The sequence below is a fragment of the Oxyura jamaicensis genome, chromosome 1, assembly GCF_011077185.1.
Source record: "Oxyura jamaicensis isolate SHBP4307 breed ruddy duck chromosome 1, BPBGC_Ojam_1.0, whole genome shotgun sequence".
In the NCBI taxonomy this organism is placed as follows: Eukaryota; Metazoa; Chordata; class Aves; order Anseriformes; family Anatidae; genus Oxyura; species Oxyura jamaicensis.
The window spans coordinates 9953517-9970217 of record NC_048893.1 but is presented as its reverse complement, the minus strand read 5'-3'; the positions used below and the strand labels follow the sequence as shown (position 1 = coordinate 9970217).

Here is a 16701-nt window from a genome sequence, read left to right as displayed (position 1 = left end):
CCTGTTGAGTATATTCATCCCTATTTGACATCAAAAGAAATCCACCATCATCAAGGATAACACAATCCACATGCTATTATAAAAAAAGTAAAATAAGTTTTGTAGAATTTGCCAAGAGAACACTGTGAGAATTTATTATTATTATTATTATTATTCAACACTGCCAATATCTTCCAATCTATGAGGCTAAATCACAACCCCATAGCCAAGGGCCAATACTATGCTAAAATAAGTAGCATTATCAGTACTATAAAAGTTTGTGGAGATCAAAGGCTTATTTGTGGCTTAATTTCATAAAAGTTGTTTTGTAAATTCTTATTTATTCAATCCTTTGGTAGCTCCAAGAGCGCTTTATCCTTATGAAATCGGATGATAACTGAATCTTAACTCATAATAAGGGGCTACAACTTCTGATATGCTTTCAAGCCATGTTTAAAGTCCTTTACAATTTGCAGCTTCTAATGGTAAAGGTCCTAAAGGCAGAGTCTTGCTATTCATGTTTTTTTTCACATTTCTATATATTTCAAGCTTGCCCAGCGAGTTTCTTCCAGGTGTCAGGTGCAGGACTGGGAAGACCACTGGTTCCCTATGCTTTGTACTTTGTAAAAGATCCCTGTAATCAGAGATTGAGGAGATAGCAGTGAGGCCAAATAGACTCCCAGATTACCATTATTGTTATAACTCCTGCATTTACCATTCTTCAAACTCAACAAAAGAACTCGCAGAAGACCTGAGCAGAGAAAGCTTTTAAGCACATGGCAGAATCTGATACTGTGATAGCTGCTGAAATTGTACTCTCCTGCATGCCAGCAGAGCTGTGGGATCCCCAAGTCCTGATCGGTCAGGAAACAGAGGAAGGGAGGATAACTAATGGTTGTTGAAGGGTACATCACGTACTCTGGTACATTTTACTTTGTATTTACCTTTTTCTAAGGTACTCTTCTAGTTGTCTTTCCTTTTTTTTTTTCCTTTTTTTTTTTTCTTTTTAATTATTCATTTTTTTTTCAGGATTACCTTGTGCTTTGAAAGTTATCTTTTCCACATTTTTCTTCATGTCATTCTCTATTGGTCTAACTCTATTGTTTTTCTTTTTCCCTCTTGTTCTCATAATCTTACTGCAATGATTCTTGAAACAAACATTTCACCTGACTTTTATTCGCTCTTTTACTCTCTCCACTTCTAATTTTCACAAAAGGCTAAGTTTTCAAAATATTAATCCTCAAATAATAACATGATAGGATAATGGTCTACATAAATCTAGAGAAAATTAGTCATTTTTTCACTAACAGAATATATTCTTACCATACTGTTTCTTTCACAGCCACAGATTTCACTGTTGCACTAAAAAACAGAAGTATAGTAATCTTCACAAAAGTGTTTCAAAAGAAACTGTATTTTTAATTGATATTTATCAATCAAGACAAGAACAAGTGATGTGATTTTCAATATCTGTATATTAACCTACCTTGGGGGGGTGGGGTGGGGGAGACTTACCAAGATTTCAGGTATAAAGTAAAAGAGAAAGGACGTGCATTTGCATGTATTTTGAGTATATAAAGAAAGCCTAGAAAAACATTTACCAAGTATCTTTTTGATTGAAAAGCTTCACGAATCTCTAAGTATGGTAATCATATGTGACAAAGGAAGCCCACCACCTATATTTAGCTTTGATTATTAGCATGTTTCTCTCTTTTTCTTGCAATATGTGTGATTATACACACATAACTGTTTCCACACATTATATCCTGAGCAAAATAATTACCACAATGCTGTAGCCATTCATTTCAAATAAATTACTCTCTCTTTCATTTTTTTTCCTTAGCTCTGACATTTTAGGCAATGCATTTACCTAGCTCTAATACCTACAATGACCATAGTTACCAATTCCCTTAATATACAAACAATCAAGCAACATCGCCTTATCTAGTTGATCTGTAACTGTTTCCATTTTGTGCCTCCCCTTTCCCAATGTACCACATAATGATTTAGTTTTTCCTTTACCTTTTTCTCCTTCTCATTTATACCTAAATACAATTCTATGACTAGATGTAAAAAATAAAAGGGCTAGGTGACTATTTCATTAATTTCTGCTAAAATGCTGTGATGTTGATTGCAATATAAATCCTTACAAGTCCCTGCTTACACACCCTCTGTATTAAATAAAAATAAATTCACTTTTTTCATTTTTTTTGGAAGAAATTATTTTGCAGATTTTATTCACTACTACAGCATGATCTTAGTAGGCAGCCTACAGGCTACAATATGTCATTTTTTCTTTGTCTTTATCCATGTTCTATAATTATGAAAGCAAGACACGTACAAAACGCATCCTGTTTCAACATAGATTTATTTTGTGCATTTGAATGATTTAAATACCACAACTACTTGGCATCTATGCATCAGTGTGACTCTGGCACAAAAAGCTGTTAGACCTACTTGTATCTGAAGCTTTGAGAAATGCACATAAAGTTCAAAAAAAGACTTGGTCAATTGCTTACCAGGCTCTTGATTGTGGTTTTTGTGAAATTTTCCATCCATCTGGTTGCATCAATTTTTATTCCAACAACTAACAAGAAATACATGAAAGTCTTTTTTAGTAAAATGCAAAAGAAAAAAAAGGTAACTGTAGAATCCTAAAAAATAGGAAAATTATAATAACATCTAAATTATTAAACTGGAAAAGTATAAAAGATGAGTTTTGCTCTGTTTTCTGACCACCAACATCCTTCATGAGACTAATAAATTAACTAGTCTTACTCAAACACAGCCAGATTGCTGGCTTGATTTCCACTAGTAAGATTAAAAGTCTTAGAGAAAAGAATATTATATAAACTGAAGCTCCTTTGAAATCTCAATTAAATTTCTCATTCACTGTTGAGCAACAACAAAGTAAGACCTGTATTTAGAGTTTTAGCTCCATTCTATCTTACCTGCAGGTTTCAGAAGTTTCCCGTTAATTGTTATTTCCACAGCCTTGCTTACCATAATACCTGTTTCATAGCTATTGGCACCACTTTCTGAGAGTATAGAAGGAAGGAAAAAAAAAAAAAAAAAAGGGTGAGATAAAAGTCTCTTCCTCTGTAATTGAAATTAATGATTGTTCAAATACCCAGAATCATTCCAAGAATTCTTATTTGAAAACCTAGTTGTACTTTTTTACTTATCACCTTCAATAGCTCAGATCTAACACCTAGATGGCTAAGAGAAATAGTTTTGGTTACTTCTCTTCATTCATATTTTGTATGTTGTCTCTTCATAAAGTTACTGTAGCCTTTTTTTCTGCAAACAGCCATGAATAACTTTACACACTGTTAAAACTAGGATCAGAGCAAAGATTTTATCCTGCTGTTGTCTGTATTTTTCAATACAGAGTATACTAACACCACTCTCTAACTGACAATTACTACTTTGACAGACTTCAGCCCGTTTTCAACACCGCTTTGTATGAAAAAGCAAGTTAAAAATACATCCCCTGGAGCTCTTTAAGGAACAACAAAGGCTTCAAAGAATTTATTTAATTACCTTGTTAATATTTTATTGAGAAAAGATGTAATAAATGCATATGAAATAACAGCAATAAAAGATCCCATATGTTTAAGAGGGAAGAATGTCATTTGTGGTAGCATCTGCTTTTAGATGAGCTTGGCAAGGTTAATGCTGCTCACATCAGTAATGAGCACATATAGGTTTTAAATATCACAGTATTTCATATAAGCTGTTTTGGTGAGTAATAGCTATTTGAAATAGAATTCAAAAGCAAAACTTTAAACTAAGCTGCAGTGCAGTGGGCTCTTGTACCTGCTTTGCCAAATTAGGTTCACTGCTGAAGAAATACACAGAATTCAGCTCAAATAGTTTTTTTTTTTAAGTAATCTTATTCTCCTGAGTGCAATTTTCTTTCACTTCCTTTTAAATAATTCTGCCAAAGCATCTTCAGAAAACACTCTTCCGGTATAATAAATAAGCGCAAATACTTTGCATGTCTTCTCAGCTTTGTTAATTCTTGATGAACATGGCCACCAAAGTAGATTAAAAGTTATTATGTCCTTGGTGCATTCCCAGCTACCTTTCCCTTAACAATAGGTGATGTCCAAGACTTTTTTCCTTTTGAAGTATCAGACTTGAAACCTTTGTTGGTGAGCTCAACTGGTATTGGAAATTTCCAGAAATATACTTACATTAGACTAGCTAGCTCCAAAATTTCAAAACAGTGATGACTTACTGTTGTAGTACGGAGCTGTGAAAACGTAGTTGTCATTATCTAAACTCCGTTTATAGAAGCTGACTTCGTAAGTTTCAGCATTTTCTAACCAATCTTCTCCTGCCCTAATCATGAAAAAATAATAATAAACAACAAAAAAAAAGATGGTTATGATCTCATGAAAGATATGCTGCACAGGTTTTCTTTTTTGTTTCGGTTTGGTTTAATGTTTCATAGTTGGAAATAATGTGAGATTCACTTATATAATCCTCAGACTTTATTAGCTTTAGCTGGTTAAGTGCCAGGTACCATTAGTAAAACAAAATTTTAGGAAAAAAAAAAAAAAGTATTCTAGGAACAGCATGGATCTTGTCTCCTCATTTTTAGATATACAGAGATAAATATTACTGTAAGGTTATTTATAACAAAACATAAACAAACCTTACCACATGCTATCTCTTAAGAAAACACTATCCTATTATCTCATGCCATTAATAACATGAAAACAAAACAAAACAAAACAAAACAAACAAACAAACAAAGAAACTGTTTTGGGGAGCAAAAACCACTGGCATTCTCCCATTTTGGGGAAACAGAATAACCTAAACAATCAGATAAATTTGCCACTTAATATGTCTGTACTGGTACCCTCACTACTCCTGATCACTGAAGGTAGTTTTTAGTTGATTATATGAATCAACTTTAACATTCTCTTTTTGCCCTCTGGTAATGATACATTTTTCTCTCTTGAAGGCCCTGGATCACTTGGTCTGCTCCTACTAGTCTAGAAAAAATCATCTACTACTTTATTGATTTTCTGTCTGCCAGCCTGCCAAACAACCAAATGCTTAGGAGTAATGAGGGATTAACATGGCCCCACCACCAGCACAAGGGCACTCCTTTTACTGCCCCTCTATACTGATTAGAAACCTACATTACACCACCTGCTATGGAAATAATATGTTAAAGATCAGTTTCAAGCCGGAAGATAGATAAAATCAAAGAAAAACAAGACATCCCATTTGTTTTATAGTTACCAGTGCAGATTTAGACAGTATGCAAAGTTGCTTTTCATTATCATATTACACTATTTTATAATATTCTTACCTTTTGGGAAACACTCTGGTAATTCCACCATCTGTAACAACAAATTGTGCAGCAACTCCATCCCTGTAAACAGGAGTTTTAAAATCAAAACTAACGTAAATCTTAAGTTCCTATGGCAAGGGTTGCCCTTTAAGTGCGTAACTGTGAATTAAATATCTACCCCGTGTAAAGATTAACTGTATATCTGTATATACACACACATATATGTTACATTATTACCAAATTGTTAAGAAAGAGTTTATTTTCAGGCTTTGAAATTCGTTTAAAAAAAAGAAAAAATGAAAAAAAAGCAAGTAACAGAAATACTTACAGATAAAGCTTACTCCAATAATTTTGGGCAAGTTCATTTGTAAATCCTGCATCCAGCAAAACTCTAATGATCATATCAGTATTACCTAGCAAAAGAGGCAAGACACTCATCTGAAACCATATGACATGGGGCTTAAACTGCTAAAATGAAATTCCAAGTTGTCCAAATGCTACTACCACCAAAATTGGGCTATTTTTATGATACATTCAGTCTAACTTCAAATTACATCAAGTAATCCTTGTTAAACAGACTGTTCTGAAACTCCTGAGTTCACTTCAGCTTTTCCTTTGTTCTATCCTAAAAAACTCTCCTTGCAGCAAAAGATTAAGCAAGTTGTTTAAGGCACCAAGTCTCAACTTTGCAAGGCCTTGTGTTATATTTGGAAATAAACTTAATTTTAAAACATTTTAATTCAAACATTTTTATCTCAGTTTTAAAGAGGTTGCACACAAATAAACATTTAAATTTTACTGAGTACTTACTCTCACATGTTACAAAAAATGAGATAATTCAACTACAATATAAATTTTTCAATCATTTTAGTCTCAAACTCTCAAACAAACAAACACACACCTATTTGTCTTCTTTTGAATTAGTGGCTTAGATGGATATGTCATTTTTAAATATCATTGAAAAGGTGACTTGAAGTCAGTGCTTCTCAAGCATCTTTTTCAATATTACTTTGTAAAAGTAGCTTCTAGGAATGGTCAACTAAAGCACACACTTTAATACAGACTTTATCACTTTCTTTTTTATGGAAAATTAAACTGGGCTATAGTGTAATTAGAAGTGTAGAGGGAAAAGCTGCTGCTTGGTTTTTAATGTCACATAGCAAAGCAGTGTTAGAGTTATGACTGGAATTTGCAACTCTGAATTCTGCAAAACTCTGGCCGCTCAGCCCTGTAGAACATACTGAACATTCATTCAGAAAAATAAAAAATCCATAAAATCCTTTTTCTTCGGTTTTGCTCCAGAGACCCATGACAGCCTGAATTTCAGATTCAAGAAAACTCAGTTTTTTTTTGTTTTGTTTTTTAATGCCCTAATTCAACCTGTTTTCACAAAACTGATCATTAAGTATTAGGGTATTGAGAAGCTCCTTAAGCTTTTGCCAAAAGGCTTTTTCCCACTGCAGCCTGAATTTGTAGACATGCTATGCATAGAGCCAGCAGCTCTGATCTACCAGCAGGAAGCACTCTCTCATATCATTTTAATACATTAATTTAATTCTAATTAGATATGCTTACATGGCTTCGCTAGGTAAACCCGCTAAACTGCATCTAATGCCACAGATTCACCTCCTGTATTCACTTGCACACTATCATGATATACTATATAATGTAAACAAGGGTACTGCCGTTGGATCCCTTGCTGTGTTCACATTTTACTAGAAATTAAATCAAAATGCTAAATATGAGTACCATCCTAAAGCCCAGTGCTCACCACTGCAGCAATTATATCCATCTATGATCTTAAACAATTCAAGCCTAAGAGAAATCTCTAACCAATCTGTAAAAGACCTTTCTCATCTTTTATTCTGGTTATATTTATTCTCAGATTTTTTTTCTTTAGTTACATAAGCTAACAAGAAAACAGACTGATGGTTTTATTACAAGAATTTTAAGTCTTTTTGAGATATATTTTGGCTGATGATCTCAAGAGAAAAACATTTCAATTCAAAATACTTGGAGTGCACAAAAAAAAAGCCAGTAGTAGGTTGCTGCCAAAACATAAGGTTAAAGGGAAGCATGTAAAACACTGAATTCATTATGCCCTGCAATCATTATCATTCTTAAATAAACCCAGAAAACTCCAGACTTCAATCTGTCTTGTGTAGAAAAGTTCAACACTAGATGTATTTCTATTTAAAAAATAATAAATAACAGTGAAGATAAAAAAACAACGTGTGATTTGGGCATGAAAGCTTTCATTTTGATTAATTCTCATTTATGAGCATTTTCCTAAGGGGAGGGGGGCGGCCGGCAGGGGAATCAGTGGATTGAGAAGAGTACTTACATGATGAACTGTTTGGAGTATTTCTATCAATAAACTCATTAAAATTTAATAAAAATTCGGTGTTGTTTTCTGATTTCTTTACATCACTACAGTATTCTCTGAAAAACAACAGAACACCAGTTTCTAAGATTTGTTTCATGTTTCTGAAGCAGACAAATATGAATCAGCAATGTGAAAGTAAAAGCAGTATTGTGCCACTAGTGTGAGGTGGTTGGCTATGTCACTTACACAGTCAATATGAATTTAAAAATAGTCCTGATCATATTTGGTATTTCAGGAATACACAGGAAATCAAGGGTTCAAGTGCCTGCCTAGATCTGAATTCTAACAAAGCTGCATGTATGACATAGGGCACAGATTCTCAGAAAAAGCACTCTGGACTTGTGTAGGCCATGAAGTTAGGAGACAATAGCGTCTGTAAAATAAATAAGAAAATGCCCAGGGAAATAAGACTCCTACTGGGTTAAACTGTACTGGAAAGTATCTGGACTGCTGTAGGAGAAATTGTCACTTTATGTTCAACTTTGGCTGGATTTATGGGATGAGATCCTAATTTCTGAGAAGACTTAAAGGCAATTTTAATAGAGTACACACCCTATACACATATAAATGCTCTTTGTTTTGACATATGCAAAACAGATTAACAGGAAACTATTGTCATTTATATAATGCAAAGCAGTATATCAGTGGGCAATTCACTGAATAAAAATTAGCACAATAAAAGTCACTGAGCATTTTGAAGGCATATATTAGATGGTGAGTGGCATTAGACAGCTGTAATTAAAATGTAAAGAATATTCAGCACTAAAGCCAGGAGCTCTCTTTTTAACTGAACTTATTAAATTAACTTTATGAACAACAGAAGTCTGTTTGAATATCTTATTAAGCTATCTTATAACTCTTTACTTACTTTACCATATCCCTGAAAGACTATTGGCATAATTTGCTGTACTATACCAATGTTCACATTTAAGCAGAGGTCCATATCAGACAGGCCCTTTCCATATAGATCAGTTTAACGACTAGTGACATGTTGGAAACTGTTAGTGGGTACAATTGATCATAAATAACTTCAGTCCTTCAGAAAAATTAAACAGTTACTGATGAGAGTACATTTGAAGACAGAAGACTATGTATTACATATGAATCAATATAACTGTCTAAACTTAAAAGCATACAGAAATTCATAAGATAAAAAAGGAATGGACCAATTTTTGACTCATCTTTGTGGTGCAGCATTTCTGTTATTTACCATAACTAACTTGGAAAGTTAGGAAATAAAGGAAATTAATTTTTCAGAGCTATTTATCTTACTATGTTTCCCTTGTAAACACACTTTTACAAAGGCAACCAGGACCACACAATTTCACATGAAAGAACAGGGAACTAATGAACTTACTTGATCAATTTTTCAATGACTCAGTCAATATGTGTGTTCAATGAATGAAAAATTAATTCATTCCTAAGTGATAGACAGCTTTGAAACTCTTAAATTTAAAAAAATATAAATCTCAAGGCAATTATTTTAACCAATTTTTTTAACCAAAATCTTTATCGGTTAAGCCCATATTTTGTAAATGTCATTAACCTATTATTACATTTACATTTTGTAAATGTAAATTATTTACATTTTGTAAACGTCATTAACCAAAATTCCTATTTACTGCTGAAATAACACTTACTACTGGGAAATAAACCAACCTTGGTGCTAAAAAAGTATAGCCAGCTTCATCAAAATGATCAAGCTTCAGTGTTTCTGAATCTACAAAGATGAAGAGAAAACATCAAATAAGTAAATGACTTATTACCATCGTTTTCCTTCTCAAACACTTGACTAGCTTTTGCATGCATCTATGAATGTTCATTTTGCAACATTCTCCTACTAATATACTTTATATTTCTCAGTATGTCACAGTGTAGGATGAAATTATTTGAATATTATATACAACACACACCTGACAACAATAATGTATCTAACAACCTAATTAGAGGTGACATTTAATTATCATGTAAATGTATGGGATGTTTTCATTAGAATTACAATCTGATACAAAGAAATATTTGAGACAAAGAGTTGTTAGAACATGAAGGAAAATGTTTCTAGTATTTTCAGCAATAAAGTTAAAAAACAAAAACAAACAAACAAACAAAAAACCCTCATCTATGTAAACATCACTTTCAATGCTACTGAAAATAATGGCTTTAAAGGCTGGTGTCACTGAACACCAGGACCAGATGAGCAAGGATTAGAGATTCACAACATACTACAATGTATATGAAAACAGAAAAACACTAGTTTTTTTTCTTCTTCCTATTGGTATGGTACCCAATGAAAATGGGAAAAATCCTGAGATGAGGAATACAGAGGAGAATGTCCAGTAGGAATAGAAATACAAGTGAAAAAATATCAACTGCAGTAAACAGAAGGAAACTGAGCAACAAGAATATACTTGCCCATTTTGTTTGCCACTATCCATCAGAAAGAGAAAGCAGGGAAACAGAAAAAAACAGGGTAAAGCAAAAGGGGTCACAAACCAATATTTTATTCAAACAGTCCCTTGAATAAAAATATTGTGCATAGAAAGATCAAAGGTTCAATTTATGTACAGCTGTAGTCTGGAAAAAGACAAACATATTTGAACACTGGAAAATATATGCCCTTGTCAATTATTTCTCAAGTACCTTCTATATACTGTGGCTATTTCAAGGGTCTGTTTTGCAGGCTATACTCATGTAAGTGCAAAAACAGATGATCCAATCCATAAAAAGAAACATGTTAACTTACTAAAACTTTAATTTTAAACTAAAGATTTGATAAAGTTATAAAAATAAATCACTAATTATTAAAAACTTGCTATAATTTTCACACCCAGGGGGTGAAGGTAGAGGACAGCAATTTCATTAAAGTTTAATCTATGCCTGTCAGGGACATTAACAGTGCTTTTTTAACCTTGTATTTAACTGCACATCTATTCATATTTGGATAAAGTTAAAAGGATTTGATGAGTCTATTCTGTCTACTATCTAGATCTTCTAGTTAGATGTTATATAGATGTAATAAAAAAAAAAAAAGCTTTCAATACTCACAAGTATCATTCCCAATTACCACTACAGAATCTGTAAATGGCTTGTAAACAGTCTAAGCCAAAAATGCATTAAAAACATCCACTTAAACCATTTGTAGAGTGCAGAATAAAAGCCTTGCCGCAATACAAATGAAACAGTGCTGTCATATTTATCTATTTCTACAGGTATCAAAGGTAATTTCCAAAATATAATACTGCACCTACAGCAAAAATAACAAAGTGAACTTACTACTATAGTCCATATAATAATATTTACCTAATAGAATGAAAAAGAATAGTAACCAGACCCTTAAAATTACAGCAACAGAGGATACGCAAAGCAATGATTCTACAGGTACATAGCAAGGCAGAAGGGATTGTCAGTGGAACTGGGGTACCTGCACATATTCTATCTTTATAGAATATTTCTTGTACCTTGGGTGTTGGATTAGAATCATTGCTGCAGATTTTGGGTACATATGGTAACATTAGTGAATTCAACCAAATGTATGAATTTTAAACATTTGTTAAAGTGAATCTGAGACTTGGCAATACTTGACAAAACCAGGACAACCTTCACAGTACTTACATCTGGCTTGAATTAATGGTTCATCTATTTTGGCTTTAATATAATAAAAGCTGTATGATGGTAGCACCAATGCCAAACTGCAAGAGAAATAAGACAGGTAAAACAATTATGCTATTTGGAGCAGTTTTCTAATTTCACCTTTTAAGTGTTTTGAAACCATTTAACAAGTTTGGAAATTAGATTATCATGAAATGAGACAGTTATGTAGTGACATACCAGCCTCACTTTTTGAAATAGGTATGAGTAGATTCATACGGGTCTTAAAGTTCCCCGTGTTTCTTTTCATTTTTATTCAAATATTTAGGCATAAATGCACTTTTTAATGGATAAGAGAGGAATTTCCAAATAATTGCAAATAATAAAAAGCAGGGTTTGTTGTAACTTCCTCTAACACATTTAACATTACAATGTAGCATGTCAACGTGGTGACTGACAGTAAAAAACACCATGTAGTACTGTACCAATTTGATGCATGATTAACTCATTAAAAAAATATATATTAAGAAATTTATCTTGCAGTACTTGAATTCACTTTACGTTCAAGATGCAAAATATTTTCCTGAATCATGCAGTCACAACTAATAACCTTTGAACATCGCTGTGCAATAATATTTTAAGATTTGCAATGCATGTTATTCCTTTTATATTAAATATATTTAATATATATATATATAAGGCGCTTATTGCCACTAATTCAATATACATGTAGGAGAGTTCAGTTTTAAAAAAGTCTGTAAAGGACAGGAGGTGCAAATCATCACCGAAGACGTATCATCTCCCACATCACATCCTTAATATTTGTTGTCAATTTTCATGTCTGCAAAACTGCAGAAGTTTCTAAAGATAGCTGCAGAAATTAACCTTAAAAAAAAAAAAAAAAAAAGTTGCACAATTGTACCATAAATGGCATGACCTTTAATGATACATGTGCCATTTAAACAGAATGTGAGATTGCTGAATATTTACTGATAGCCTTCTACTAATTCTCCTCTAGGGAAATCACTAGCACTTTACCTGTCATTAGCAGCTACTGCCAACAAAAATTGCTAATTAAAATCTATAATTTTATGTTTAACAGGCTTGCTGCAATGTGACTCCATGGATTTTTTGCTGTATCTCATGCCAGGAAGCTCTGTATGAATTAAGAACTAATATAAACCCAGTATCTTTTTTTACTGATTGCTAGATGACATATTATGATTAAAAAAAAAAAAAAAAAATCTGTTCCCACTGAGGATAATGAGTACAATGACAGAGGAAATTGAACTTAAAAGTGGGATGATGAATAAAAGATAAAGTTCTACACCTACATTTACTTGTTAAAACTGATTTGTTTGGTTTTGCTTACAAATTAATGTTTGCATTCTCATTGGCTGTACACCTGTACAGAACATTGCAGAAAAGAGAACTGATACAATTACAATAGCTAAAAGCTATTGTAATTCACCACAATACAAATATTATTTTGGTAAACAGTTGACTCGGTATTTGAACCATCTAGTTTTGAACTTGAATACTTCAACTTTTTTGAAATTTGGTAAACCTTAACTTCTTTTTTAATGTCAGTTTGCTACATTCCTACCAAAGTTACAGAGCTGTGTGCTTAAATGATTTTGGAATGATGTACACACCAATGTTGTATGCAGTGGGGGCAAGATTTATACCATACTTCATTTGTTCCTGCTGTCATTCGTATATGATTTTTAGATAATTAGTCACAAATAGATTGAAGATTTCAGAGATAATCGGTAGCATGGTTTCTGCCCTTAAGATCTGACAAGTAGGTTAGCCATGTCGTGATATAAGCTATAAAAGTGTCTGAAAGAGATTTGCACAGAATAATGTGTTACATTGTTTACTGGGATAAATAAAATACGGCATCTTTATTTTCAATGTGCATATTAAAAACAAGAACATGGAGACAATGAAAAGAGGAGGAATCTAAGAGAAAGTGTACAGTTAAAAATCAAAGTATACAGTTACACAGAAAGTAGAAGAAAAATAAGATTCTTAACACCCAATCACAAAATCAATTTTTTCCTGCATAATGAAATGCACTAGTGGTAAATCTCAACAGCTGGATAGAAGACTGAGGTTCTCTTCCTTAGACAGAGAAACAATTCTGAGCTGTAAAGGTTTAAAGGAACCCAGCAAATCTTGTAGGCCCAGACACAAAATGACCTGATCCTGACTTAACTAGTATAGAAAATATAACACTAAAAATACTAACCAAAATAAATTAAAAGGGCATTTAACTATGCAGAATTCAGAGAACAGAAAAAAGTTACCTGTAATCAGTGCCATTCACAGCAGTCCATGTGTATGTTCTGTTTCCTTTATCAATGTATCTCTACAAAGAGATATTGGTCAAGAAACAAATTACTAATTCCAAAGCTTCAAGCAGTGTACTCTTTTCTTGAGAAATGAAGTATATAACCAAGTTTGTTGGGACTCTAGTTATTATTTCACTAAGTACAACTTGAGCTGCAACTACTTTTCTTAATTTCCAAAGTTATATTATGCAAAAGAATCATCTATATCATTTTATTAAACAGCAAAGAAATGAAAATTTAAATAAAACCAGACAGATACTATATTTTCCCTTTTACTTTCATTAGCCAGGCCTATACAAACTTTTTGTATGTGCTTGGAATTTGATGAAAGATGTTATCTCCTTTATGGACTATTTTACATTAAAATAACAACAACAAATTCAATAAAAAAAAAAAAAAGAATTTGTAAGTAACTCTGTAACAACAACATCAAAACACCTGTGCCTGTCCTTTCAGTATTACAGTACCAGTGACTGTAATACAGGTATTACACTGGAGTCATAGGTGCAGCCATATAGTCCTGACTGTACCGCATGCTAAAATTACATGTGTTTCCAATCACATTAAGAGGGTCTTACATTTGTGAAAAATTTACAATGGAAGTAAATTCTTCCAATCTTCCATTCTTCACCCCAAAATATTTTAAAATTATTTTAATACATTAGGATAAGCTTTACCATTCACTTTCTTTTGGTATGAAAAAAAAATAAAAAATAAAATGACATGATAAGCACAACCCCACAGTTCCCTATAGAATTAATCATTAATGCATATATGTCAGCACTGGCTGACAGTGTTTCACCCAGTTTTCTGCACTGAAAATTAAAAGTTTATTCCAGCTGCAACATACTATTATTTTACAGAGATTTGTAAGTATACACACTGCAACATCACATACAGTGATGAAAGGTATCACAGGTTCATTCTTTCACTGTGATAAAACAAAAGTGTGAAAATGGCCATGGTAATGAGAAAGAGACATCTTTTTTGACATTTATTATTCAAAATCTCCTTATTACTTGGTTCCTTCTTGTCAGCACAGCATGATAATTTAAACCATTTAATAGTCATTTGGGAAAAAAATGCATGTATCAGTGGTTAATATCCTAGTATATTTTATATTTAAGGTAAAAGAATGGATGAACACACTCCTTTACAAGCCTATCTATATTCAATAATGTGCCTATACTGATACTTCAGCTCAAGAATAATTAGACACTTGAACCTAGCAGGGACAACACCTCCAAATCATGCACAGCACTGTGGTTTGCACACCATATGCAAATCCAAGAGAAAAGTAGGAAGGCAGGAAGAGAACTGGGCTCATATTAAATCCTCTCATAACCAGTGCTGTGAGCATGCCTGAAGGCAAACTGGCTGAAACCTCCCTTCAAAGATAACGCAGCAGATCACATGCCCTCATATATCTGTTCCCATTTACCTTTGCCTATTTTCATAAATGTCAGTCATCTGATGCAGTCTCACCCCAGCTGGTCACTGCCAAAGAACCTACATGTTATTGCAGTTCTTGTGACCCTTCAGTTTGCACTACTGCCCACCCCAGCTGCCTGAATGTGGCAATGCTTTTGTTCCTATGGCATCTTCTCTGTTAGTTGGAAAGCCCCCGAGGCCTTGGGAGACTCCAGCACACCCCACCCACGCTTGCTCTGAGTCCAGTCTCTATGCTGTAGTATGAGGTCATATCCCAGGACACTGTTGGGGCCAGCTGCAATACAAAAAGCAAGCAATGCAAAAACCAAAAAGCAAAACAAAAAGGACATCAATTTCAAGCCTCGAGACTGCAACTGTCAGTTCTGAGCAACTGACCACATCAGCCCTTTTTATAAGAAAATATATGAAGCTATCAAATCCTAAGTGATGCATGGCTCAGTGGTCTGAAGCAGCTTTATTCTGGCTCTAGCAGCCTGAAGCTGGGAGGATGCAATAGCTTGAAGCAGTCACCATTGCCAGCCATCTCTGGCTGCTGCCTTCTCTCTGAGGGGTCTGAGCAGAGGAAGAAATCTCAGGCCATGAAGCAAGGTAAGGTGAGGAAAAATAATTTCACTGAGGACTTGAAGCATGTAGGAACAAAAGGCTTGAGATATTTTATTCTATTTGAATAACATCTTTCAGTTTGTGGTCTGGGCTATTTAAGACTGACACATTCTCATGCACCCAAGGACGTCACATTTCCCCTAGTGCTGTAGTTGACTCCAGCATTTGCCAGCGTGAACAATTTCCCTCCCTCACTCTTCTGGCAAACAACTGTAGGGACAGCTGTTCTGGCCTTTTCACAAGGGCACCATGAAGCCTGAGAAATGCAAGCACAGCCTGAGATCTCTTCAAAAATTTTGCTATGAATGCAACTTCTTGTACAATCACAATGGCGTTAATGAATTATTATTATTATTTTTTTTGATCGTCTCATCCTCACTTTTCTAGCCACTTACACAGAGCCTTTTTCACCCACAGGCTTGGAAAGACTCTCCTTAAACAAACCAACAACGCAAGCCTAAAAATGTAATTAACTTGATTGGTTTCTGTAGCATATGCCTTGTGAGGAAAAAAAAAAAAAAAAAAAAAAAGGCCACTGGAGCCTTTTGACATTAGCAAACAAACAGCAAAACCACTGGAGGTAGCAAAGTTACAGGAGATTGACAGGAGAGAGAGGCTAATAATACACATGAACAATTATCTGCATACATCCAAACAATAATCCTTAGTATTGCTATGGTGTGCTTATCATAGAATCATAAAATGGTTTGGACCCTAATGGGGTCCAATAAAATGGAAAGGACCCTAAAGATATCAACTTCCACCACCCCCTGCCATGGACAGGGACACCTCCCTGATCAGGTTGGCCAAGACCCCAGCCAGCCAGGCCATTAATACCTCCAGGGATGGGGCATCCACAGCTTCTCTGGGCAACCTGTACCAGTGTCTCACAACCCTTACACTGAAGAATTTCCTCCTAATGTCTAATCTAAATCTATGCTCTTTTAGTTTAAGACCATACCTTCTTGTCCTATCATTATCTATGCAAGTAAAGAGTCCCTCTCCATCCTTTTTTATAAGACCCC

General features: G+C 33.9%; 1 protein-coding gene across 8 annotated transcripts in view; it reads right to left on the bottom strand.

Moving 5' to 3' along the window:
* The window catches only part of CACNA2D1 (calcium voltage-gated channel auxiliary subunit alpha2delta 1), a 393216-nt gene that overhangs the window by 19939 nt on the left and 356576 nt on the right, over positions 1 to 16701 (bottom strand). For 4 of the 8 annotated variants that reach the window (XM_035343643.1, XM_035343692.1, XM_035343672.1 and 1 more), the window contains 12 exons: positions 13577 to 13638; positions 11289 to 11365; positions 10089 to 10103; positions 9336 to 9396; positions 7635 to 7732; positions 5619 to 5703; positions 5309 to 5371; positions 4223 to 4326; positions 2931 to 3017; positions 2499 to 2566; positions 1303 to 1341; positions 2 to 73 (listed from right to left, as the gene is read on the bottom strand). In XM_035343643.1, the coding sequence (XP_035199534.1) occupies positions 2 to 73; positions 1303 to 1341; positions 2499 to 2566; positions 2931 to 3017; positions 4223 to 4326; positions 5309 to 5371; positions 5619 to 5703; positions 7635 to 7732; positions 9336 to 9396; positions 10089 to 10103; positions 11289 to 11365; positions 13577 to 13638 (831 nt within the window). The remainder of the gene's footprint in view (position 1; positions 74 to 1302; positions 1342 to 2498; positions 2567 to 2930; positions 3018 to 4222; positions 4327 to 5308; positions 5372 to 5618; positions 5704 to 7634; positions 7733 to 9335; positions 9397 to 10088; positions 10104 to 11288; positions 11366 to 13576; positions 13639 to 16701) is intronic. The other 4 variants (XM_035343652.1, XM_035343683.1, XM_035343662.1 and 1 more) reach the window with 1 other exon arrangement.